Source organism: Gymnodraco acuticeps, unplaced genomic scaffold, assembly GCF_902827175.1.
Source record: "Gymnodraco acuticeps unplaced genomic scaffold, fGymAcu1.1, whole genome shotgun sequence".
NCBI lineage: Eukaryota > Metazoa > Chordata > Actinopteri > Perciformes > Bathydraconidae > Gymnodraco > Gymnodraco acuticeps.
In genome coordinates this window covers 1,439,366-1,466,133 of record NW_022990939.1, presented here as the reverse complement: position 1 = coordinate 1,466,133, position 26,768 = coordinate 1,439,366, and the positions used below count along the sequence as shown (strand labels likewise).

At 45.3% G+C, this 26,768-nt stretch overlaps 1 protein-coding gene across 2 annotated transcripts in view; it reads left to right on the top strand.

Annotated features, from left to right (window-relative positions):
- The window catches only part of gramd4a (GRAM domain containing 4a), a 55,778-nt gene extending 38,619 nt beyond the window's left edge, over positions 1–17,159 (top strand). For both annotated transcript variants that reach the window (XM_034234349.1, XM_034234350.1), the window contains 14 exons: positions 3,771–3,906; positions 4,755–4,780; positions 5,152–5,243; positions 5,820–5,911; positions 6,385–6,433; positions 6,524–6,595; positions 6,678–6,721; positions 6,819–6,928; positions 7,797–7,951; positions 9,645–9,789; positions 10,820–10,913; positions 11,195–11,285; positions 11,396–11,464; positions 12,900–17,159. In XM_034234349.1, coding sequence (XP_034090240.1) covers positions 3,771–3,906; positions 4,755–4,780; positions 5,152–5,243; positions 5,820–5,911; positions 6,385–6,433; positions 6,524–6,595; positions 6,678–6,721; positions 6,819–6,928; positions 7,797–7,951; positions 9,645–9,789; positions 10,820–10,913; positions 11,195–11,285; positions 11,396–11,464; positions 12,900–13,010 — 1,286 coding nt within the window. In that variant the 3' untranslated portion in view covers positions 13,011–17,159. The remainder of the gene's footprint in view (positions 1–3,770; positions 3,907–4,754; positions 4,781–5,151; positions 5,244–5,819; positions 5,912–6,384; positions 6,434–6,523; positions 6,596–6,677; positions 6,722–6,818; positions 6,929–7,796; positions 7,952–9,644; positions 9,790–10,819; positions 10,914–11,194; positions 11,286–11,395; positions 11,465–12,899) is intronic.
- The last annotated feature ends 9,609 nt before the right edge of the window (positions 17,160–26,768 follow it).

Genomic DNA, 26,768 nt, shown 5'->3' with positions numbered 1-26,768 from the left:
AATTCTAGCGATCTCGAGCCGGTTTCTCAAACTTACCTACCCCACCTTTAATACGCCAAAAATAGGAAAACACAATGATTGTTCACGAGTCCCAACACACGAGTCCAAGTCGAGTCCGAAGTCTTTTGAGCAGGAGTCCAAGTCAAGTCTGAAGTCTCTGTGTGTGCGACTTAAGTGCGACTCGAGTCCGAGTCACAGACTCGAGTGTGTGTGTGTGTGTGTGTGTGTGTGTGTGTGTGTGTGTGTGTGTGTGTGTGTGTGTGTGTGGTGTGTGTGTGTGTGTGTGTGTGTGTGTGTGTGTGTGTGTGTGTGTGTGTGTGTGTGTGTGTGTGTGTGTGTGTGTGTGTGTGTGTGTGTGTGTGTGTGTGTGTGTGTGTTGTGTGTGTGTGTGTGTGTGTGTGTGTGTGTGTGTGTGTGTGTGTGTGTGTGTGTGTGTGTGTGTGTGTGTGTGTGTGTGTGTGTGTGTGTGTCAGAGATGTTCACAAGTCCAAGTCTTTGGTCACGAGTCCAAGTCAAGTCTCAAGTCTTTGTGGGGTGAGACTTGATCAAGTCTTTGGTCACGAGTCCAAGTCAAGTCTCAAGTCTCTAAAAAATAAAAGTATCATGTCTCTTCTGGTTGTAATAAGCCTTCTATTGTCTGCTGCTATCCAGTCTGTTAAGAATACTGCACAGCTATATCTAAGACATTCAAAGAATTTACTGTATTATTATCACTCCTATATCTATTAGCATACAGTATCAGTACTGATTAGTTGTTTGTTATATGATCACTTTAAACAGGCTATTGCAATGCAATATGAGGAAAAACATCACACTTTAGCTAAATGCAAACAACTTATAAGCAAAACACTTCAGAATCAGAAATCAGTATCACAAATACTTTATTAATCCCCCGCAGGGAAACTGTGTTAAAAGTACTTAAAAGTAAACATTTGTTCTGTGCCATTTGCAACTAAAAAACTATTGCTGCAATATTATCTGAAATATACTGAACTGGTGATATTAAAACATGACCAGTTCCAAAAGAGATATCTACCATTAACACCATTTACCAGCCAGATGCTGGTAAATCATGCAAGTGGCTGGTACTGTATGTTGCACGCACCAGCCACAAATAACAATGGCAATCTATTGAGTGGCTGGTAACATTTCAACATTCACTAGGCTAGCCATTTGGCCAGTGGACAAAAATGTAAAAATGTGACCTCTGCAACCGTATTGTTTAATTACACTGGGTCTCTAATGACATCTTTTAAGTCTACTATAAATAAACATATTCCTCTATCCTCTCACTCAAACCCAGTGTAATGGTAACCTGATAAACCTGTAACATTAACGTTACGTGGTCAACAATAAACCTATAACCTGCCTATAAACCGACAGATGTATGTATGTATGTAACTATGTATTTTTCTACGTTTAACGTTAGCCAGTAGATGGTGGCAGCGGAACGTAATGATTAACGTTACCGACCTTTTTTATGTCATGTCAAGAGTTGGATGTCAACGCCACTCAACGCAAACAAGTGTGACAAGCAAACATTCACTCATCTTTTCAAATATTCAATTACAAAGCTAGTAGCAAGCTAAGTTAACATTACATAGCTGATGCTGAGCTAAACATGTTTGCTAACCGTCCATATGCGTTAATGTGACTGACCTCTCCGGGTGAGTTTTCAAGTGCCTGATTAAATGTGACGTTGTTGCACCAGCATCCTTGATTTTAATATTGCAGACTTTGCAGTGTGCGCTCCTTTTGTTGGTGCCGCCGGCATTTTTGTTCGAAGTTTTTATAGTTGAACCTAATTACAAGCGGTACAGCTGCAGGTGTGCCGCCGGTCGCCATGGTGTTACCATGATGTTAATGTTAATGTTAAAGGTGGGGTAGGTAAGTTTGAGAAACCGGCTCGAGATACACTTGTTGTTATATTCCATGGAATGCTCTTAACATCCCGATAGCCGGCCCGGCTAAAGTAACTGGATGGCCTACCTGCCTGTCAGCCTCCATCGGGGCACAAACTTATCTCGTGCCCTCATTGGTCATGTGCGCGTTCGTGTGTGTTGGAGGAGGGGCTCTGTGAGGAAGTGGCAGATTTTCTCCGGTTGTGTATTTTCAAATTCTAGCGATCTCGAGCCGGTTTCTCAAACTTACCTACCCCACCTTTAATACGCCAAAAATAGAAAACACAATGATTGTTCACGAGTCCCAACACACGAGTCCAAGTCGAGTCCGAAGTCTTTTGAGCAGGAGTCCAAGTCAAGTCTGAAGTCTCTGTGTGTGCGACTTAAGTGCGACTCGAGTCCGAGTCACAGACTCGAGTCCCCATCTCGTGTGTGTGTGTGTGTGTGTGTGTGTGTGTGTGTGTGTGTGTGTGTGTGTGTGTGTGTGTGTGTGTGTGTGTGTGTGTGGTGTGTGTGTGTGTGTGTGTGTGTGTGTGTGTGTGTGTGTGTGTGTGTGTGTGTGTGTGTGTGTGTGTGTGTGTGTGTGTGTGTGTGTGTGTGTGTGTGTGTGTGTGCGCGAGAGAGACAGGAAGTGAGTGGTGTCGGAAGTTTCTGCAGGTTATTGTATGACATATTGTAGTGTGGGTGCAGGAACAGAAATACACACTAACATGTTGATTTATGTTGTGCACTTAGTTGTATTTAGAACAATAAGCCCTATTATGCATCTACTGTGACAGGTTTATAGGCTTTAATGTTCCAAAAGGTCTTTATTTTTCTCATACTGCCTGAGATGCAGCACCTCTTTTCACCCTCTGTCTGAAACCACAGCCCAGTCTTATCTGATTGTTCAGCTGGCTGGCTTTGTTGTGATTGGTCAACCGCTTAGAGATGTCCCGCCTCTCAGTCTTTCACGTATTGTTGGAGCGCTATCCAACAGAAGCTTGAGTGTTACAGAGTGATGTCAATATGTTATGGAAGAAAGCAAAGCACTCCAATTGAGGCGTTTCAGGCAGTGTGCGGGAGAGAAACTCCCTCTGGAGAGAACGCTGGGATTTTAGCCTTTGCAGACCATTTACATGCACTCAAATCTATACTATAACGCACTACAGGAAAGGGGAAACCCCCAAAAGCATAATAGGGCCCCTTTTTAACCAACTGCATTTATCAAAAACGATTCTACTAACTAGTAACTGATGTCATCCATACAGATATGCACGGCATGTGTCAGTGCCATAGGGATATTTGTGTGTGTGTGTTTTAAAACACGTCAGTGAGGGAAGACGGAGCTCATTAATGCAGTATGAGTCAGATGGTATTTATGAAGAGTGTGTGTCTGTGCGGCTAATTTGGGAAATTGGGTTATGATTTTAGAACGCTTCATCTAGGGCGGGCAGGCCTGTGCTCCAATGAATGTCAGGTGTGTTTGGACGTCAGTGTTTTTTTTAGGATGGATAAAGAGTGTGTCTGTGTCCTCCTTGGCATAACATTGTTTCTAATGAAACCACAGCAGGAAAAACCCTTGCTATAGCTTTCATTTTGCCATAATGACAAGATATTTTTTTGCACAGTGTGTGTCTATGCTCCCAGTGACACAGAGTACACAGCTTCCATTCCCACAGTTAATCACAGTCGCCTGGAGTAGCGGCACAGTACAATCACAGTCAATAAATGTATACTTAGCAGTTCCCCCGGAGCAGCTGTGGGTAGTGTGCACTGCTCAGGGCAAAGCACACTTATTGTTGTAGAAAATAATATTAGAAAAAGTGTGCTCAAGGCAAAACAACACAGAGTTTAGAAAAATGAATACACTTCTGTTCTCTCCACCAGACAAACAGCAGAAAGAGGTGTGGAGTTCGCGGCTGCAGAAGTGGGTGTACGAGCGCTTCGGGGTCTACATCGAGGACTTCCGCTTCCAGCCGGAGGAGAGCACGGTGGAGGCTGAGGAACCACTAAGTGCTAAAAGGTGGGTGAGAGCTGCAAGAGATCAGGAAGTGTCTGTCCTCAGGTTTGAATCTGCGTAAATGGGTTTGTCAGTTAGTTAGTTTACAGGAGCTGTCAACACTTTATTGTTTGCGATTAATAACACAAATTGATCACGTTACAAAGTTGGACCCTAACACCCCAACCTCCCAACCTCCCAACCTATCTCCAGCGTTGATGTTTACCATGGATTGCCTTGCAGAGTAGAGGCAAAGAAAGCAGAGGAATTGGCACAAGCTACATGTATTGCATTGAGTGAAGACCACTGGACATCGCAGAGTCAACTACCTCGGTGTAACAGCACTCCTGCACTTGTTAGCTTTAGGTGTGGTGAAAACGGAGGAAAGGCATTTAGCCGAATCGCGCGCCAGTTTCATAAAGTTGCACAGAAGTGGGAGATGGCAGAAAGGATCACTACCGTAGGAACAGAGTGCTCGAAGTATGATACTGGCAGAGATGCCCTGAATTTTCCCTTGGGCATTAATACACGTATGTCTTGAGTTAGAGCTTGAACGTGTCCTTAATGTTACCTAACTATCTTTGACTTATCCTACCGATGCACTGCAGCAGACTCCACTTCTTCAAACTGTTCACTTGTTGCCAGATGAGATGTTCTCCCATCACTTTGCGGGGAGGGAACACAGAGGACTTTTTCTGAATTCATTTCTCTCCGTTCCATTCTTTCTCTCCTGATTTCTAAAGGCAAGTGAGTCATGCCAGGCTGATGAAGGCCAAAGTGTTACCACGCACTCGGGAACATAATGATCCTTTTTTTGTTTAGTGTTTAGAGCTTCGCGTTCTGACCTTCACTCTTTGTGTTTTTCCATCCAGGTTAACAGAAAATATGAGGCGACTCAGTGAGTACCCAAAGCACACACAAACACACACTACAAAAGGAGTACAGTTTAAACACTTAATCTGCTGTGAGTACAACATTCATCTTTGAGTATGGATATTGTACCCTGCTTCTGTACATGATTTTCCAATACACACTTTGACTTTGCATTGACTTTGCACACTTAAAGTACAATTTGTCCACCCATGACAATTTCTTTTTCAAGGACAGTAACATATATTCATGTAGAAAATACAAAAGGTACTGATTGTACAATTTCCCAGAAAGATCACACCTTGAAAGCAGTCTTTAAAGGCAGGAAAAAGACAAAAACAGGCCCAGTGCCACTTTGAATTTGTCCTAAAGCACTACCCCTCTACTCTTCTTTTTCAGAGCGAGGAGCCAGACCTGTCACCAACTTCTTGAGGAACCTCTCCGCCTTATCCAATTGGCACTCCGTCTACACCTCAGCTATTGCCTTCATAGTAAGTGTGCTCCATCACACGACTGTACTCTGTTCAACTCTGTGCTACATTGATCAGCGTTCCACTCTCTATGTCTATAAATTGACCGATGACCATATTTGGTAGTACAGTCCATGACAGTGAAATAAAAAGCGTGTCTTTATGCTCCCAGCTGATGTATTACAGTGGATGTGCCCCGGACCGCAGAGAGGTCTAATCAGATCTCTATTAATGTCAGTGAATACGCTAAATAATCTTTAGCACATTTTATTAGGGCCATACATGCAATGAGGACAGAGGGCATCTTGGTATTTAGAGATGATCTCACTTTAGTGTTAACAGATGGCTCTAATAGGGTTCTCCAACAGCATGAGATAAAGTCGATGTCTTAAATAAGACGAGATAAAGCTTTATTGATCCCCGTAGGGAGATTCAAGTCTCAGTGCAGCCACAGAAGTAGGAGTGAAACACCGGATAAGACTACTGTACACACAAGGATAATAATAATAATACATAAATACAAATATATGTTAAAAGTATCTATTAAAATAAGGTAAAACTGTTACATATGTAAACTGTTTTCCCTTTTGCCTGCAGATCTACATGAATGCTGCTTGGCATGGCTGGGCCATTCCCATGTTACTCTTCCTGGCTATCCTGCGCTTGTCCTTAAATTACCTCATTGCCAGGTAAAAACTTTTCTCATCTCTGGATATGCAAATATTATAATATGTTTGAATAGATGGCCATGGCTGGTTGGACAATGGTTCAGCTGTGAGAAGGAGTTATGTAATAAAAGCAGACCTCTTTTAAATGTGTGAGCTATGTACAAACTTAAGTCTAATACAGAAAATGTGTTCTGAGCAGATTTTAAAAACATGCACACATGCCACACGTGCATTACTATTGTAGCTACAGCAAAAAAGGTCAACTCTTGTATGTGCCCACAGCCAAATATAGATATTATTAACCAATAAAAACGTCAAAGAAATAGTTTGAAATGGGGAATTTAGGTGATCACTACGAAATGAGGGCAGATCAGTAAACTGGGACGCCTTAAAGAGATGATGGCTGAACGGATGTTGGCACTGTAGAGACTGAAAAGTAGTGTTTGGCCTATTTTAATCCAAACTAAACCTCTTACACTTCTTCTTATTTCCAGAGGTTGGAGGATCCAGTGGAGCATTGTGCCTGAGGTCTCTGAACCCACGGTAAGACCACTTCCTGTTTCTGTGTGTCAGGAGATAAACATATGCATTAGTGGAGGTTAATATGTAATGGTACGAACCGTTCTCTTGCAGGAGCCTCCGAAGGAAGACTTGACTGTATCGGAGAAGTTCCAGCTAGTACTTGATGTCGCACAAAAAGCACAGGTAGAACACGGCCTTATAATACTTCCCAAATCACAAATGGTTAAATGGCACCAGTTCATGCAGTGTTGAACTCTCCTTACAGAACCTGTTTGGGAAAATGTCAGATGTTTTGGAGAAGATAAAAAAGTAAGTCCCATAAAATCAAATGGTGTATGATTATACTTAAAGGTAGATCCATTGACTTATTTCTCTTCTTGCTTTGTCTGTGTGCTTTTATCTGCAGCCTGTTCATGTGGGTGCAGCCGGAGAGCACCCGGAAACTTTACATCTGCCTGTGGGTGGCTTTCATCACCTCCTGCGTCCTTCCATACAAACTAATGGGCTTCATGATGGGTGAGACACACACACACACACCGAGCTTCACTTCTGGCATACTGTACTGTACACACTGCTTTGGCCTTTAACATAATGCAAGTTGTTCCACTCAATCCAGTGCACACAAACAAATGCATTCATGCAACCCTTGTGTACCCTTCCTGTGAGGGGCAGCTGCAGGCTAATGGCATGCCTATGTGACAATATAAGTTACAGCTTCTGCTTGTAAACAAAGCCTTCCTCAAGCACCACCAGGGGGTTGTAGCTCGTTGGAACATGCTTAAAGCTAAAATAACTGTTGTCGATTTATTCAGCCAGCTCATTATCACTTATTATTAGGCCTCTTAATAACACTCTCTGTTTTGTAAATGATGCAAATTTGTAACTCAATTTGGTGGTTTGTCACCATCACATTTGAGAGGTATCTTTTAGGCCGATGGGTCCATTTTGGATTGATTAACCTGAAATGTGTTACAAACATTTTCCAGAATCCTACAGGCTTCAATGATTTTATAACTTCTCCTCTAGCACCACCTTGAGGTATAAAAGCGTATGTCTACTAAACATGGCGTTGATGATCCAATCCCTTAAACACTAGATTACATCACAAATAGAAGCTTTTTCCCCTCAGTTACCTGGTTGAGCCATTCATCATGATGACAGCCGCCTGCCCCCCCACCATACACAACCTCTTACCCCTGGATACCCAGTGACTGACATTTGAATTACACATATTCAGTTTACCGACTGTAAATACATTGAATATTATTTACCTAAGACCATTGTTTTAGGGAGTGTTTTTACACTGTTAGGACACCATTTAAGACGTCTGCCCTTTGTAAAAATGTTTGAATGTTCTCTCTTCAATGCTCTCTCTCCTCTCCAGGCCTGTATGCCGGCATCAAGTTCTTCATCATAGACTTCCTGTTTAAGAGCTGTCCGAAGCTACGGGACAAGTACGACACGCCGTTCATCGTGTGGAACAGCCTTCCCACAGACCCTCAGCTCAAAGAGAGGACCAACGCCACTGTGTCCCGGCGGGTAAGGGCACTGACACACACGCGCACACACACACACACACACACACACACACACACATCTGTATCTTTGCCGTCCCTTCTTCTACATTGTATCCTTTTTGTTTTCTGATACTAACTCTGAAGTGACTTGTACAACACAGCTTAGTCTGGATCCTGTCTGAGAGAAAGTATGTTGAAAATACATGAGGATTATTATGGCTACGTTACAAAAAAACATCACCCTTGTAATTTGTGTATCTGTTTTAAAAGGGCAACAAGGATATTTTTTTTGAAATTGTTCAGATAGGGGAACCAACAACAATCCGATCAGTTCTGGGTTATAAGATCCACCGAATTCTGGCTAGCAACAACGTAGGAAAATGTTATATGTCAAAATAAGCATTTGAGCAAAAATGTTCCTTTACTGCAAATTGTTTATATCATTTTTATCTTCAATGTTGGTAATTGATAAGCTATTGGAAAAGTAAAGTAAGACGTAAACAGCTGTAGGTCAGGTTACATTATTTATGTCGGCAAGATTCCACCTACTGAAGTACAAATCTGCCCCCCACCCTCACCCCCCTTAGAGCCGGGGCAAGGACATCAATAAAGTATCAAAATACCCTCACTCCAATCGTTAATAATACATTACAGCCGAGCCACTGACGTGTGTGTGTGTGTCATGTGTAGGATAGAGTGTTTGAGCCTCTGTCACAGGTGTGCTCTGTCCTTTCTCTCTCTCAGCTCTCTGGCATTGAGAAGGTAGGGACTCTGGTGTGTCTCCCTTTGGTTCCTCTGCTGCGCCCGGGGGTGCTGCAAGCTCACCTCAAAGCGCGCCTGTGTGTGTGTGTGTGTGTGTGTGTGTGTGTGTATGTGCGAGTTGTGTGACACTCCTCGGGACTGGCCGTCAGTGTTTGTGGATAGAATGGATCAAAATGTCACAATAACTTACATTTTTATTTGATTTTTTGACATTACATTTAATTACTCATCCATTTGCAAAGTTATTAAAAAACAATTTTCAGATTGTTGACATGTTTTGATCCATTGACATAGATGCTCTGTGAGAATTAGCAGTGTGTCTCCTGATTAGCTCAAATGCACATAGCGTAGCCTCTTTTCCAACGTAATTCCCTATTAGCTCATTCAATCCCTCCCTTTCCATTACACATAGTGACAAACCCTATGACCTCATTTTTTGAAGTCTCTTTTTTTTTTTAAATGTCTATTTTCACTGAAACACTTACTCTAGAAAAGGACTGGATAAAAAAGGATTTCTCTGACATTGTAAGGGGTACATCTCTTGAGTTTATTTATGTTTCTTCCACATACTAACACATATGTTTTGCCTATAAACTGTTGCTGTGTATGCTGAGTGAATGATGGCCCACTCTCTGCTTTGCACGTCACACCTGAGCCTGCTGCAAAGAAGTGCACATGCAGAGCAGCACATAATGCAAATACTGAAAGTAGAGCTGTCTTCATTTTGGCAACATTTGTCAATAGATCTGGGAACATGTAGAGTAATGTGTGGAGAGTTTAATATCCCTGTCCTTCCTCTTTCCCTTCATCATTCTTCATCCTCTCCCACGTGCCCTTCGTCTCCCCTTCATGGTGTTTTTATTTTTCATCTTGTCTGTTATTTTATGTTTGTTTTTCTCCTCTCCTTTCCCGCCTCTTCCTCCTCTTCCTCCTCTTCCTCCCACTCTCCTCAGATTCAGCCGGTGGTTTCTCGCAGCAGCCTCGCCACGGTCCCGTGCGGGCTGAGCAGGGAGGAGGACACGGGGAGCGCCCGCAGCACCAAGAAGGGAGCCTTCCACGAGATCTTCAGCCTGCTGGAGTCAGAGCGCCCTCTGGCGGGTGAGGGCTCTCGCTGCAGAACCAAATAAACATGTGCCTGTTTTTCATTTGAGTGTTCCATTTATTCACAGCTCTGCATTTCATTTTGCTCAACACAGGTTTTATTAAAAAAAAAAAAAACATTACATTTTTTCCATCAGTAGAATACTTTATTTATTCTAGGATAAATCCAGGAAATGTGGGTTTTGTGACTGTTATAAATAAATACAAGGGTTTGCAATAAAAAGATAACAAAATATAGAATAAAAATACTTATGAACCTGAGAAGCTAAAGTGAAATGTCCAATACTAGATCAAATGGAATAGAATAAAAATATTTATATAAACATTAGAAGTTAAAGTAAAATCAGCAATCTTCCAGATCATCCGGCAGGGCATGTGATGACCTCTGACCCCGAGGAGCATGACCTCCTACACACACACACACACACACACAGACAGACACACACACACTCACTGTTCCTGTGGAGCTAGTTTACAATATATACAGTGTGGTATTAGTATTAACAAGATATTAATGCTGTTATTGTACAGTTTAAAAAGATTAGGCTGCTGATGGGACCACTAGGTCCTACTACTTTACTTAGAATAAGTAAATAACAAAAATATATAACGGCTTTTGTTTGTCAATTTAAGTTGAGAAAGTGGGATAAAAGGGAAGGAAAAGTAACTTTTACAAAAACTGACTATGAGATAAAAGACAGACATATCTGACTTACGTGAAATTAGTTTACAATCCAAACTTGAATATAAAAGTATCTCCAGATATCTTAGAGAACCACGGCAGATCTTTTGAATCCCTCCAGGTTTCTCCTTCAGGTTATACACTATCTTTTCATTAGGTGCACACAATGCTAATTCACCTTCAAGTCCTTCTAGCAAATGTAGGTGGAGGTTCATCTTTCCATTGCACTGCTACGCATTTGTTGGCTGTGATAAGGGCTAAAGACATGGAGACGCACAGAACATATGAACATATTTCTTAATCATGATTTAAAAAATCACGTGTCATAAATATCTGTGTTTACAGTGTGTGAGAACGGCTGGAGGTGCTGCCTGATAAACAGAGACAGGAAGATGCCCACAGACTACATCAGGAATGGAGTGCTCTACGTCACCGAGAAGTAAGTAGGGGACTTACAGTATATCAGGGAAGCATCCTTTTCATTTAGTCAATGACTGCATGGTAAAATAATAAGATACTCATGAAGGTGTAGCTTCAACAAATCCCCGTCTCTGTGAGTCAGCAGTGGATCCCGTAGGACAGCCCTCCTCCTGAGAATATCTCTGATCTTTAAATCTCCTCTCCTCCTCCTCCTCTCATGTGTTACTGACAGGAAGGCCATGTTTGTCTTCCTCTTTTCCACTCACAGCTAGCTACTGTTTCTCTCTTTCTCTCCCTCAGTTACCTGTGCTTTGAGAGCTCCAGCTCCAGATCCAGCTCCTCTAAGAAGAATAAGGTTATCAAGCTGGTGGACATCACTGACATACAAAAGGTACACCCTAAAACACATTGTGTAACATGAAATAGGAATTATTATTTTCATCGTACAATATAAGGAGGTACATATGATAATAACCCTCTTTTCTTTGTGAACTCCCCCAGTACAAAGTGCTGTCCGTCCTACCAGGAAGTGGGATGGGCATCTCCATAGCTACTCCTTCCACTCAGAAGGTACAGTATGCAATGACTACTGCTTTATGTGCCCTAGCTCATATTAGAAGCATTTCTACTTTTAAAACATCGTCCTCTTTGAATAACAATAAGGGTATTCCAAAATGTCATTCATTTATGATGGGAAGTTAAGCTAATCTTTTTGATGTAGCTTCAAGATATTGGCAATTTTTCCAACACAATTGTAGTACAAAATGCACTATAATCATAATAGACCAAAAGTTGAATGGAGTGGACACTTCCCACACTCAGTGGTCTCCACCTTAGCTTCGTAACGGGATGTATTGCCGTTGTTGCGGTGAACCCAGCATTATACAAATTAAAGTTATACATGTGTTTTTTTGTTTTTTTACTATTCAAGTAACAAAACACTATACTGGTGTCGAAAACTCTGCTGAATGAGCAGAGTGTAGGAACAATTGTTTTACTAGCTCGCTAACAGCGGCAATCACCACTTCCTGTGAGGGCAAAGCTGCCGTGTGTGATTTACAGAGGTGGGAGTAAGTCATACATGTGCAAGTCATGAGCAAGTCTCAAGTCTTAACCTACAAGTCTCAAGTCACTGTGGTGAGAGTCAAGTCATTGCTCAGGTCAAGCAAGTCACAAGTCAAGTCCAACGAAATTCTGATGAATAACCCCAGTTTCCACATTTAAATCAGATAAAATAATGTGGTTATGAAAAGTTTAGTTTTATTTTCAACATAAACAGCAATGGAGAGTGGGGCGCTGAAATGATAACGCTATAAGTTCTAAAAGGGCTCTAAAGTGAAAACAGGAGTACAACACAAATATTTGACATCAACATGTTGAGCCTCCTGCCCTGACTCCCCTTCAGCAGGGTCACAGCATTCCTCCATGGTCTGTCTAAGGTGCTCCCACGTGACACTGTCTCATTGCTTTCCTAACTGTGTCTGTGCACAAAGAAATATTGCATCAAAGCCAATACAACGGAATAGTGTATTCATAATAGTGTATAATAATAATAATGTACCAGAGCGCAGATATGTGTTTGTGTGCAGACAGTGCGACGACATTAAGATTAAACACATTTCTTTCATTTGGGAACACCCACATATACATATGGAGTTGGACAGATGTGTGTAAATGACTGTTTATGGTCATTTGAAAACAAATGACGTTGTCGGACACACACACATCATGCGCCTGTGACCAGACATCTCCTTCATAAAACGAGTAATGGGGGATTAATCGGGCAGTTCGATGTGTGTGTGGTTGAAACGTAGCAGCCTGCGGTCGCTCTTTAGCTGTTCTAATGAAAGTAAACACAGTGAAGGCGTTGCGTAAAAGGCACAGCTCAGGCACAAACCAAAACAGCACATGAGATGAAGCGTACATTTTGTATATCATTAGCTTTGAGCTGGACTAGACAGAGATGTGGTTAATAATGATCCCTGTGCTTTTCTCTTCCCTTCAGCCATTGGTGTTTGGTGCTATGATCCACAGAGACGAGGCTTTCGAGGCCATCTTCACCCAGTACATGAAGATCATGACCACCACCAAACCTCCGGCCACCGCCGAGCTCTAGACAGCCCGTATCCCAGCAACAGACCTCCATACTGGGGCTAAAGTGGAGCGGAGAGCCTCCTGAGATTCAACTGGACTGGAACACACTTCTTGAAAAACAAACCCACCACACTCCTCCTCCCTTGGTGGATTTCCTGCTTGGAGGGGACATGCGAGTGTGTGTGTAGCTGGGATTAAGTTACATCACACACTTTGTTGATTGTGTTGGATTAAAAAATCCAAGTTCTGAAGAGGAGCGAGGATCGGTGTGGCTTGTGGGGGGGGGAGCTGGTTCTCCTCTCCCACCTCACTGACTGGCTGACTGGATTCCTGACGTACTTGTTTCCGTGCTTGCATGTGTGAGTGTGTGCGGGCAGAAATGATGGTCTTAAATAGCGTCAAGTGGCTCTGTTTTTTCTCCTAAGTCAAGGAGTGACTTCTACTGTGGTAGGAAGATTTCTAGTAGTGCTCAACTTGGCCGTCAAACGAACATCCTAAAGCAAATAGAAGACAAACAAGAGGTTCTTTTAACTGCCAGACATCTGTAGGAACAAATGTTAGCTTTATAATTCAGCGCATAAACAACTACTGATGTTGAAATATTTAGACAGCTGGCTGATCGGTGCCTAGTGGCTTAGCCCGACTAAATTATATGAGTGTGAGGTGTTTAAAAAAAATGTGTTTAGCTGTGAAGTTGTCACAGAGCCTTTCTGTTAGTTTACATTGCTGCTGCCGTCTAATTATTTTTCCTTTTTTCTAGACACATTTCAGCAGCGACGCTATGTTTTAGTCTTCTCTGTTGAAGTAACAGACGATGTACGCAGCATCCGCTTCGGTGTTCGTAAGTGTACGTACGTGAAACGTGTCGTGACATGTTTTTATTCTTTTAAAAATGCCTTTCTTTTGAAGAAAATGTCTCTTTGTAACAAACAGCCTTTGGGACTGCTGATCCTGGAGCTGCTGATTGCGTCCAAGACGAGAGCACAACCACTGTTAGACGTTTGAAACACTGACTGCCATTTAAACTAGATCTAAGCTAATCCGCTTCTCTTTTCAAGGCACAACCTGTACATATATAGAGAGATTTTCGTTTTTCTTCTATTGATGGTATTCTCCCTGCACTTTACTAGAACTTTAACTGGATATATGTTGCAGACTCGACTTTAAATGCTCATAAATTCAGCTGGAATCCATGGTCAGTGTTGGCAAATAGTCTCAAACTGCCACTTGTGTTATGTATTTCTCTATTTGTCTGTCGACTTGAGCCAGCAGCTCTCACATCCTGCTGGTCTCAGTGCATAGTAAATGAGCACTGTATTAGTACACAGATAGCCAGGAAACCTTCAAACTGGCCATAAAAGAACAAGGTACTTGAATGAAATGAAACGACTGGTTTATGTTCCGCTAAGTCCTCTAAAACAGAGTTATTTTAGCCTTTGAATTATAAATCAAACCTTAAATATCCATATGAATCTTTCCGATTGGGTGATTTCACTTGCATAAATACACAGGTGGTCAAGCTGCTTGAGGTCACATAAGCAGTAACAAAAACATGTGGATTTATTTGTGTAAATCCATTTTTAAAATCTAAATCTTTTTGCTTTTTTCCCACTTATGTTATGCCACATGTGTAGGGTGCTCTTCCACTTGTTCCAGATCATTTCAATGTAAGCTTTTTTTTTAAAAATATGGATAAAGGTCGAACAGAAAGTCTCAACGTCACTTTATTTTAAAGACGCCGTTCGCGAGAATAAAGCCGGTCTTTACTCTCGCGGAATGGTTTTGATGTGTAGAAATACGATGCCAAATTACATCAGACACGTCTCTGTGTTTTTGGAGAGGGATGGAGATATGATACGGGACAGCAGGTCGTGATTTCTCGTCGGATTTTAGAGACAGAGTAGCTATTCCACTGTACGCCCAGCAGCACAAGATTTAGTTTCTTATATGTAAATCTTTCAAAAAACACTGTTAAAAAGGGAGACCTTGACTTTTATATTTTTGTTTTATTCCGGTCATTTTTACCCACTGGATACTTCTAAATCACACATGAAATTATTATTTCCCGGACTTAAAAATGTCAAGGTTTCTCTCAAAGTCTATACAAGTCCTCTTATCATCATTAGAAGCAAATTAGCTGGATATGAAGTTGCCTTGGAAGCAATGGACCAGTTCATAGAACCACTTTATTATTTTTAGTTAAAACTAATTAAGGATGGAGTATTTTCTTTGACATCCATCTGTTTGATTTGGCCTTTTATGAAGAGGCCGCCTTTCCCAGGCATGGATTTTTCTATTTTTGTTGAGGAATAAATTGGATCCATGAGCAGGGGGATATTAGAGCAGGTGAACGCTGTCTCACTGTGTGATTTGATGGCTCGTTGTAGTCTCTAAAGCTTTTACCTGACGCCTTTTGTAATCTGTTAACTCTGATCGCAGACCCTAACAAGGCTGCGATCAGAAAAGCACAGAATGTATCACTTTAAATGTACAAATATATATTTTTCTTTTGCCAAATCTTTCATTTTCTGTCTGCCATATTCTGCCTAAGCTCATGTTTACAGAATTGTTCTCTTTCTCGTAACCCAGTTTGAATTCCTTTGACTCCGGAGTTATGAAGACTGGACTGCTGTTCTTGAATAAATGACTCTGTTCTCATTGGCTCCTCCACCAGTCACATGACTATTTCTGCTCACCTTTTAACCAATAGAAAAACTTCAATCGTTGCGACAACAAAAGCAGTATTTTAAAACATCAGTGTGTTATTTTGGTCATATCTAACATCACAGTACTTAGTAACAGTGTAGTGGAAGTAAAACGTGCTTCATACAGAGCAGATATGGTCATTGTGGACTGAAAAGGCAAACATCAGTGTTTTTGACAGTTTGTCTATTGTGACCTCACGAGTGCAGAGAAAAGCAGAAATATTATAAAAGTTCAACATTTTTTTAAAGAAATCAATGTGTGCATATTACTGTAAGGACACTGGAGAAAGGCTTCAGCTCATTTTAAAGAAACCGTGCAACATTTTGGGAAATGTTAAAGCTAATGCTAGCAGCCGCTTAGCTTAGCAACTGTACTGGCTGTAGCTTAACATGGAAATGTGATCGTTTGTTGTTCAGTTGAAATGTTGTAGTCACTTTTTATAGTTATTACTTTTTAATCCAAGCTAAATACGTTCTTGTTTAATTGCATTTCAACACATAGGTCAGAAGCCTTAACTACAGCACTAGCTATTGTGAAAAAAAAAGTAAACCTTCGTTATATAATTTTTAAACAGTGAGAGCATACAAAATATCCACATATTCCATAATATTCCCAAGTGTTTAGCTGTTATCACACCTGTCTACAAACATTGTTTGACCTGGGATGGTTAAAAGGACATTTTTGTTTCTTAAAGGCCACTAAAAGCAGCACATAACAATATTAATGTGTGGTCAGACCCAAAGCAGATTCTCACCTCGGTAGCTACATGATTGTTTGAGACATTTAGTTTTTAATAAGCTTTTAACCAATTAACCTTTTTGAATTGACAGCAGCGCTTTCAGTCACCAGTACGGAGATTCAGTGATAAAAATGAGTCTGTATATTAGCTTAAAAATACTAGAAAGCTACGAATGTTTCTCAAAATGTCAAAATATGTTTGAGAGTGTACCTGCCGTTATTAGAACTTGTCAAAAACAGTGGTGTTGTCCTCTAAATGTTCCCCAGCGTTGAAGCTGCTGTCCTCGCTGTTGTGTTAATGATATCGCTCCTTTAACTGTGTTACTGTTGATTAAGGGGTTTTAAAAGCATTTTAATCATCAAGACCGAGTACAGCACTCACTGTACCAGAGACACATTGTCTCAAGGCTTCAAACAGCCTAACATCATTTATTTTATAACATTTAAAAATGAATCCTGTCCAGTCCTGTTTTATGGACTGCGTCATAAAACTCGGTACAGTCAGATATTGGAGAAACACTGCAGTCATTACAGCATTTTATTCGTTTGTCATCTGTGACTTCCTCTTTGTTTTCTCCAATTTTCTTTTGTCAAAGAGGAATTTGTATACAAATGATTGAAATGTACAGTGAATAAAACAAAAACCACTGAGTTTTTAAGAGACATGTCTATTGTAAAGGATAATGTAATGTACATTTTTTTAATTTAAGTAAATGAATTTAAGGTATTTTTGCTCTTGTTTCTCTTTTGTTCAGTTTTAGCTCCTAGCTGCAGTATCTCCACACGACCACAAGAGGTCACGATGAGACCTCGTGACAGGCTCAATCAGCCAAGAGGGTATTTGTTGTGTATTAGTAAAAAGACATTAATGAAGCAAGGGACAGAGGATACGGGTACTAAGCTCTTTACTGTTGTTCATGCTTCTCCTTCCGCCACAGCATCAACTCCCGGGCATACACTTATTCTCTCCACATTGTAGGTTACTCTGGTTACACGGCGCCCCCTATTGGCAGGAGTATATCAGAACACAACAGTATTTACTTCCTGACTTCCACAGGGGGGGTCAAAAGTCAGGGATAGGATAACTGCTTTAGGATATTTCAGTACCTCTGTAGGAATAAAAACGGTGGGTGTTTGTTATTCTTTAATTCTATGTTGATTCGACGGCCAATCAATAAGGAGGAGGATGGAGATGTGTTGGCATTCAGTCTTGCACGTGGCCTCGGGAAACATTTGTTTGCCAAGTGACCAAGCTGAGAACTTCGGTAGTATCTGATACTTCCAATAGCTTGTGGAAATAAGTGTATAGGCGCAGCCCTCTTAAGGCTATCGCTATTGGGTAATCCCCACTGCACGTGTGCAGCACTGACAGACTTATTCCACGCCCACCTATGATGTGGGCCCCACCTCCAGGCTCACTTCCGTATAAATAGGAAGTAGGCCCTACAATCCACTCCAACAGCTTTTCTTCAGCTATTCGCGGAACCAGTGGGGCCCGAACCTTAGAGGGCTGCGCATATACTCATAGAAGCTGAGTTACATTACGTAACCCCAGTTCTATATCGTATAAGGCTTCGCCCTCTAAGGCTATCGCTATTGGGTTAAGGGCGAAGCAGGATGTAGTCTACGCCCCACTGGTTCCGTCCGTTACCAGAAGCACAAAACACACCTACTCAGTTAATAACCCATGTCCATTTTGCCGTGCGTAAATGGAGCATCACCTTCCCAGGGAAAATATCATTAAAAAATGAATATTTCTCCATCAGGGAACGAAGGTAGGCTTACTCGGGCTACCTGTCATTTCTAAAAAGTAGAGATCGAGTCTCACTTGTTTAGGAACAATCAAGAGAGGGGAACAAAAAGCCGCTCTCTCAGTGCCGACAGGCAGGAGAGAGGGCCTGCAATCGAAAAACCCCCGACATTACTCATTCTGGCAGGCTATTCAGTACTGAATGTGTCAGAGATGATTGGGAGACATCCCTCAAATAAAAACGAATAAAAGAACAGGGTGAAGACCAAGATGCAGCAATGCAAATGTCTTCCACTGTCATTCCTCCGTGCAACGCCGTATAAGTTGATATTCTCCTGGTGCTGTGCGCTTTAATGTTTTCTGGGGGATCCAACCCAGAGGAAACATACGCCTGTGACACGGCCTCACACAGCCAGTGTGACAGGCGCTGTGCAGATAGAGGCTGCCCTAATGAGCGCTCTCTATAATTTACAAATAGACGCTGGGATTTGCGTAAAGCAGCCGTGCGTGCAACATAGCATGCCAGCGCGCGCACGGGACAGAGGAGATGAGATATGGCTTCTTCTTCTGACGCGTGAGGAGGAGGAAAGAAGCCCTCCAAGGTTATTACTCTCGATCTAAACGAGCTTGTGATCACCTTTGGCATAAAAACCGGGTTCGGGCGCAACACCGCTGAGCTGCCATCTCCTTGGATCTGGAGACATGACGGAGCCACAGAGAGAGCAGACAAATCACTCACCCTTTTAGCTGATGTCAGAGCCAGGAGCAGAGCTACTTTGGCTGACAGAAACTTCAGGGGAACCTGATCCAATGGTTCAAAAGGGGCTTCACTTAGTGCGCGCAGCACTACAGCCAAATCCCATTGAGGCGCTAAAGCGCGTGATATCGGTCTGAGTCTCTGTACTCCTCGTAGGAAACGTTTTGTCAGAGGGTGACTAAACACCGTGCTGATCCCAAAACCTCCATGGCATGAAGAAATGGCAGCCGCATATGTTTTTATTGTGCTATAGGCCAAATTCCTGTCCAGCAACAGCTGGAGGAATGACAGCACGTGAGGCAGGGGACACTCAACGGGGTCCACACCTTTCCCTACACACCAACGCTGGAACGCTGTCCATTTGGCTGTGTAAGACGCCCTGGTGGACGCGGCTCTAGTCCCTGAATAGTACTCACAACATCTTGAGAGAGGCCGAGCCCCTCTAAGTGTTCCCGTTCAGGGGCCATTCCCACAAACGTTGGCCTAACACTGGGTGACCGCTGATTGCTCCCTCCGCCTGGGAGAGAGCATCCCCCCGCCACGGAATTTCCCACGGTCTCCCTGACAGCATCCTCTGTATGCAGGGAAACCAGGACGCTCCCGTGCGCTCCGGGGCTATTAAGACCGCTATCAGTCGCTCCTCCTGCACTCGGTCCAGGAACCGAGGGATCAGAGGGACTGGTGGGAAAGCGTACAGTAACACCCTGGGCCAAGGTCTGTGTGCGAACGCGTCCACCCCCAGAGGGGGGTGATCCTGCCTTCTCAGGGAGAACCAGAGAGCACATTGCGCGTTCCCGCGTGCAGCGAACAGATCTACCTCCGCTCTCCCGAACCTGCTCCACACTTGGGAGACCAGCTCGGGGTGGAGGCTCCAGTCCCCTTGTCGAGGACCTCCTCTGGACATGAGGTCTGCCCCTCTGTTCAGCTCTCCGGGAATATATACTGCTCTGATCGAGAGTATATGTGTGCGCGCCCAGCACAACAGCCGTCTGGCTGTGTCCAGCAGCTGCGCTGATCGTACACCTCCCTGACGATTTATGTAGGCTGCTGCCGCCGTCTTGTTGTCTGTTCGAATCAACACATGATGATTCCACAGCAACGGGCGAAGTGCTGGATTACTCTCCATATGGCGAGTAATTCCAGCGTGTTTATATGAAGGGACATGTGAGGCAGCCACTGTCCCCCCACTGCCTGCGACATGCATGTTCCCCCCCCACCCTGAGAGCGATGCGTCTGTAAACACCGATGTGTGTGACGTCACTCTGCCGAGGGGGACAGGACGTGGGGATTTTTCCAGTAGGTCAGATCCAAACCTACGGATAGAGGAATGCACACCATGCGTCTCTTCTGACGCACGGGGTCGATGCGCAGGCGAATAAACCACCTCTGAAGTCTCCTCATGTAAAGGAGACCCAGGGGAATCACCACGTGACCAGCTGACATCATGCCCAACAGCTGCATCACGGAAAGGGCTGTCACCACCCTGCCGGGTGTGACGCGCCTGAGGAGAGCTGTCAGATTCTCCACTCTCCGCTGTGAGAGTCGTGCTCTCATGCGGGCTGAGTTGAATTCCATTCCCAGATACATGATGATCTGGGAGGGAAGAGGACAGCTCTTCTCCCAATTGATTATGAAACCCAGGCTTGACAGGTGAGATACGAGTTTCTGGAGCGAGCCAGCAACAGCAGGTCGTCCAGATAAAATAACACTCATCCCTCCTCTGCGCAGCGGCTCCAGCGCTGTCTCCACACACTTTGAGAAAGTGCGTGGGGCCAGGGAATATTCGAACGGCAGTCGATTGAACTGGTACGCTATTCCCTGGAATGAAAAACGCAGGAATTTCCTGTGTTTTGGGATGATGGTTATGTGGAAGTAAGCATCCTTCAGGTCTATGGAGGTGCACCAATCTCCCTGGTGCACACACTCCATTACCTGTTTGATTGTCAGCATGTGAAATGGCCTTTTTCGTATCACTCTGTTGAATGCTGATAGATCTAGGATGGGTCTCATCCCCCCGGTCTTTTTCGGGATAAGAAAATAGCGGGAGTAAAACCCCTGATTTTCTTCCCCTTGAGGAACCCTGGAAATTGCTCTTTTTAACAGGAGTTTCCGCAGCTCTGACTGGAGCGCAAGACACTGTTCTTGGGATGACAGAAGTGTTTCCTGAATCCCTTTGAACTGCGGGGGGGGGGGTTAAGGTAAATTGCAGAGAATACCCTCTGCTGATCAGCCTGCTCATCCATCCGTCCATTAAACATAGCCGCCTCCACTCTGAGCACCGCTCTGAGAGCGGGCGTACCTGTTTTTGTTGTGCTGTGGTAGTCATGGTGACAAGCCATGCCAGAGCCCTTGCCGCCGTTGTTTGTGAAGCAACCCAAGGGGGGCCCCGCCCTAAAGGGCTGCGCAGGGGTCTCCACACGCTGCATCACACACCGACTCTCATCCTGTCTCTGTTTAGGAAAAAGCGCATAAACAGGACCTTGAGGCGGGTTTCCGCTCCCACTCGCGGAGGTGTGTGCAGTGCTTTTCACCTCATGCGTAACAGCCGTGCTAGGCTTAATACGACTGTGTGTAGGCACAACTGAGACAGAGGAAAAACCGCACTGCTTGCTACCCGAAAGGGTAGAAGCGGCCGATTTATATGTCAAGCCCTGCTGTCTTATAACCGACTGGTTAAATACAGCGAGCCTAGCTGTTTGCTAACCGACAGATTAGACATAGCTGGCTCAAACGGCGAGTCCCTCTGTTCATTAACCGACAGGTTAAAAACAGATGGATTATGCAACAAGTCCTGCTGCCTTTTAATCAATAGATTAATGGCAGCCGGCCTGACTAGTGTGGGGGATACGTGAGACACAGTTGCTACAGACACACTGTTGAGATTTTAATCATTTTTATTTACAATTCTCTCTTCCCACATAACCACCCCAAAGAGTCATCTTCGGTTCTGCTTCCTCGGAGGTTCTCTCGGAGGAGCAGACCAGGAGCGGGGGTTCTTCCTTCCCCTTCGACTCGTCGCCTGCAGATCCTGTCTCTGCGGCGGAGGAGCTGCCGAAGGGCGAGTCTGACGCTGTTGTTGCTCTCGCCACTGTCCGCGCTGCCCCCGTTGAGACTGTTGCGGGGGCTGCGGGTGCTGTCGTTGCTGACGCTGCTGTTGCTGAGGACGCTTATCCTGAAGCCAGCTAGCGTGACGCCTTATGTCGTCTGCCTGCTCTGCCGCAGACTTCATAGTCTCCACCATGGTGTGGAACTGTGGTCCAAATAGTCCGTCCGGACTGATTGGAGCCTCCAGCAGTTCCTTTCCTGCACCCTCCAGTATATTCCCCTGCTGTAGCCAGAGGTACCGGTGGACCTGTGTTGCCCACGCCGCAATCCGCGCCTGCGAGACTGCGACTGCTGCGCACAGTGTAAGTGCAGTACTGGCCGCCTTACCTATCTCCTCAGCCTCCACTGAGGACATAGTCTTTGACTGCTCGGACATTTCCACCATGGAGTTTGACAGCAACGCTATATTGTTCGCCGCCGCTGACGCCTGAAACGCACACTGGTGCATTCGGTCCGTCTGTCGGGCGACAAACCGATCTTTGGCGGCAGCCAGCATGGGTTGCTGTCCGGTAACCGTGCTGGCCTGCCTAGCCCCAAAGAACACAGTGAGGTTCGGCTCTAGAGGAGGCACGGTCGGGAAACCTACATCCGTGAATCCCACCACTCTCGTGAGGGGCACATATGTCCCTATTGGAGCCTTCATTGCTCCAGGGTCCGCCGCCGCCCCCTCCTGGTACTTCCTTATGGCCGGGAAGCGTGGCCAGACCGGGTCACTCCTTACCCTGTGTACCCGGGAGAACACCCCGGACATATCATCCTGAGACGCGCTCTCCTGAGCTAGGGGAACGGGGAGATTTCTCCAGGCGGCCGCCTTGGATATAATCTCCGGAAGTTCCAGGAGTATCCCGCCAATCGACGGCAACGCCGTGATGGCGGAGATAGGGATCACGGGATCATACACCGGACCTACACCGGGTCCCCTACCTGTCTCCTCCGTCCGGAGGGGAGAGATAATGGGGGAATCACCTGGTGATCCCTGAATGGAGGGGACGTAGTCGTCCGACTCGTGCCCGCCATTCAGATCCAGGAAATCAAGGGCTTTGTCCCCGGAGTACTCCTCCTGGACGGGCCAATCGTCCTCGACCTCTGCAGCAGCGAGAGCGTCCGCTCTCTGCTGTCTGAGGGCCAGCGGGAGACGGGCACAATGCGAGCATGACATCCCGGGAGTAAGAGCAGCGTTCGCATGCTCTATTCCCAGGCAGGACTCACACTGTGAGTGCCTGTCAAAACTCATAATGTAGCCCGACCCGCACACGGGGCAATTCCTAACGCAGCCTTGACTTTCCTGCCCAATCTTACCAGAAAAACAAAGCTTTTTAGGAGGAATGTTTGTTTTTCAGTAAGTAGCTCTTAAAAGAACTTGTTTGTCCTGTCAATGCTTCTGCAACGGAGTACTGAAGAAAAGTAGGAGTGGATTGTAGGGCCTACTTCCTATTTATACGGAAGTGAGCCTGGAGGTGGGGCCCACGTCATAGGTGGGCGTGGAATAAGTCTGTCAGTGCTGCACACGTGCAGTGGGGATTACCCGATAGCCTTAGAGGGCGAAGCCTTATACGATATAGAAGCTACATTACATGGAGAAAGGCTTGTAGATATGTTTAAATTCAGGTATTTAAAACGAGAGTTACGTATGTAACTACGAGTCTATGAATACTGGATGACCGCCAGAGGCGGTGCTTTAGCACTGGATATCTTCCGTCTCGCGCATGCGTAGGTCGAATATTTATATCAACAAAGTCACGTGTGACCTCGTATGACCCCGGAAGGCATTAGTTCCGGTGTTGTCAACGAGTTCAGTCCTATGGAATCTTCTCGCGGAAACACGAGATTCCGAGTGACCAAGAAACTCTGGCGGTCATCCAGTATTCATAGAACCGTAGTTACATACGTAACTATCGTTCCATTTCATCCTTACTGACCGCCAGAGGCGGTGCTTTAGCACTGGATGACCTATACCAACAGAGTCACAAGGAAGTCTGAATACTCCCCCTGCTATAAGGATGGCCTAGGCTGACTCTGCAGGAAGCCCACACCCAGCGGGTGAGGGGCGGCAACATTCACCCTGTAGTATCTGGCGAATGTGCTCTGGGATGCCCATGTGGCCGCAGCACATATGTCCTTGCACCTTAGGGAGGAATGCTGTGTTCGGCCATAAGGTGACACCTGAGCCATCTGAGTTCCACCTCAGACACGAGCTGTTCACGGACAAGGCCTGAAGCTCGCTTACACGCTTTGCTGAGGTGATGGCAAGAAGGAAAGCAGTCTTAGCTGAGAGCCACTCCAGTTCTGCCTGTAACAAAGGTTCAACAGGAGGCGAGCATAGGGCATCCAGCACCAAGGGCAGGTCCCATGTAGGGGCCCTTGGGATATTCGGGGGGGCGAAGCCTGAGAGCTCCCCCTTAAAAAGAGGGATACCAACCTATGGCTCCCACTGTGCTGTTGTCAGCCCTTGTGTGTTGAGCTGATATAGCAGCCACATACACCCTGACGGTAGCGCACACCGGCCGTCGTCCAGGAGGGACTGCATGAACTCAAGGGTCGTAGGTACCGAGCAATATACTGGGTCCTTATTTCGCCCTTGGCACCAGTAAAAAAAAAAAAAAAACAGTTTCCACCTGTTTTCGTACTGCCTACGAGATGGTGCCCTGGCATTTGAGAATAGTCTTCCTGACAGACTCTATGCAGTCGCTCAGCAGTGGGTCGGCCCTCCAGTGGCCAGACCCACAGCTGGAGGCGGGCGATTTATTTTGCCAGGTCGCTTATGGTGGTTATCTTGACCCGGCTGAAGACTGGGGGCCAGCGTCGGAACTGAAGCTTGTACCCTTGGGTTAGGTGGAAACCACCCAGGGGTCTGAAGCTTGAGCTACCCGGTAGTTGAGCTGCTGCTGGGAGAGATAACCAACAGCCGGCCCCAGACCCTCAGTACCTTGCCCCCCGGCCTCTGGCTCTGGGGGGGCGACGGTTAGGCACCGGATACCGAGGCTGCCTTGGGGGCGAGTTAACAGGACCGTAGCGGGCCAGCCCCCTCGTGGGGCGCTGAGGCCCATGGCGGGCACCGGGGTGAGCCGGTGGACGGAGAGTCCTACATATCTCTGATAAGGGTGACTGTGTCAGCCAAACCTGGCGACGAGTCTGGACGAGAGTGGACATCAGGCGCCCAAGCTCTCTAGACATCAGAGCGAACGCCTGTAATGAGGCGTCACTGAGGCTGGTAGAGGAAGCGCTAAGAGCATCCTGCTGCGGGGAAGCTGAGAGGGCGAGCATGAGGTGAGAGAGGGAATTGCCTATACGGCCCATGTGCGCCGCTGCATCGTAAGCCTTAGTGAGCAGGACATTGGAGTCGAGGGTAGGGCTGAACGATTAATCGATTTTTAATCGAAATGGCGATTTTAAATGATGCGATTATCAAATCGCAAAGCCTGCGATTTTTTTTACAAATTTTTTTTTTTTCTTCTTGTGTGTCAGTCATCCACACCAATCAGAAGTGCTGTGCTCCACATGTACCAGCCATTGTTAATCAATCAGAATTGGCCCATGATAGAAGGTGATAGACAGATTGATCCAATCACCTGCCAAGTATTTTTGAAAGTGCCTGCCCTTTCTTTTTTCTATCCTACTAAAATCATACAAAAACAAAAACGTATAATTCATACAAACAAATGAACAACATTTTCCAAATGGCTTCCAATGGAGCTTTCCTAGATGGTTAGGTGAAACAAACCATCTGAGTCAGGTTAGTAATGCTCCATCACATGTTTCTATTACAGGGTGAATCTTAAACTGAAGCTTGACTTTAAAGCAACCCAACGGAAGTTTCATGTAAGTTTAGTTATTTCACTCGTAGCTTTGGCTGCGGGGGTGCTAGAGACGGGAGTACGTTGATACGACCTTCCTAGCTGGAGATATGGCCGCATTTTACAATAAACTTCCGTTGGGTCGCTTAAAAACAAATATCGCAAATCGCAATCGCAATATTTGTCAGAAAAATCGCAATTAAATTTTTTCCCAAAATCGTGCAGCCCTAGTCGAGGGCACCTGGCCTCCGACCTCAGAGCTTCGTCAGGGGAAACTATGAGGGAAGCAATGGTAGGCTCAACAGCCGGCGTGTGGTCAAGGCCAACTCTTGCCGCATCCTGCATGGCTGCCAGGGCTCGGCCATCGGACGCAAGACTGTAAAGAGCCTTAGTGTCCTCCAGCATGCATGTAACTCCCTCAGATACTCACAAGAGGGAGGAACAGTAAAGGTTGCGAAGAGTGCGCCTAAAGAACACACTGGCAGGCGCTGTTTCGGGCTGCTGCGCATCCAGTTGCTGGTGAGCCAGTGCCATGCGAATGACGGTACCCATGGAGCCGTCATCTGCCTCCTCCGAGGGACCATGAGCTGAGGTACAGGAGCCAGGCCCAGAAGCATGGGATGGGCTCTCCCCGTCATACTCATCAAATTGAGTGGCTGAAGCTGCCATCGAGAACACATCGTCATCTAGAACCAGCTCAGCCACGGGTGGGCAGCGGCGTGCTCTGCACGGGCACCAGAATGGAGAGCCAAGAGGAGTGACTTCATCTGGGCTAGCTCAGTAGTGAGTAGGTCCACCCTGGAGGACAGCCTATCAGGCTGCTTAGTCCTCTTCTTGGGCAGTGCACTCGCAGCCTCTGCGGCCCAACGCCTAGGATGGGTAGGTTGGGCTGTGCACTCGCAGCCTCTGCGGCCCAACGCCTAGGATGGG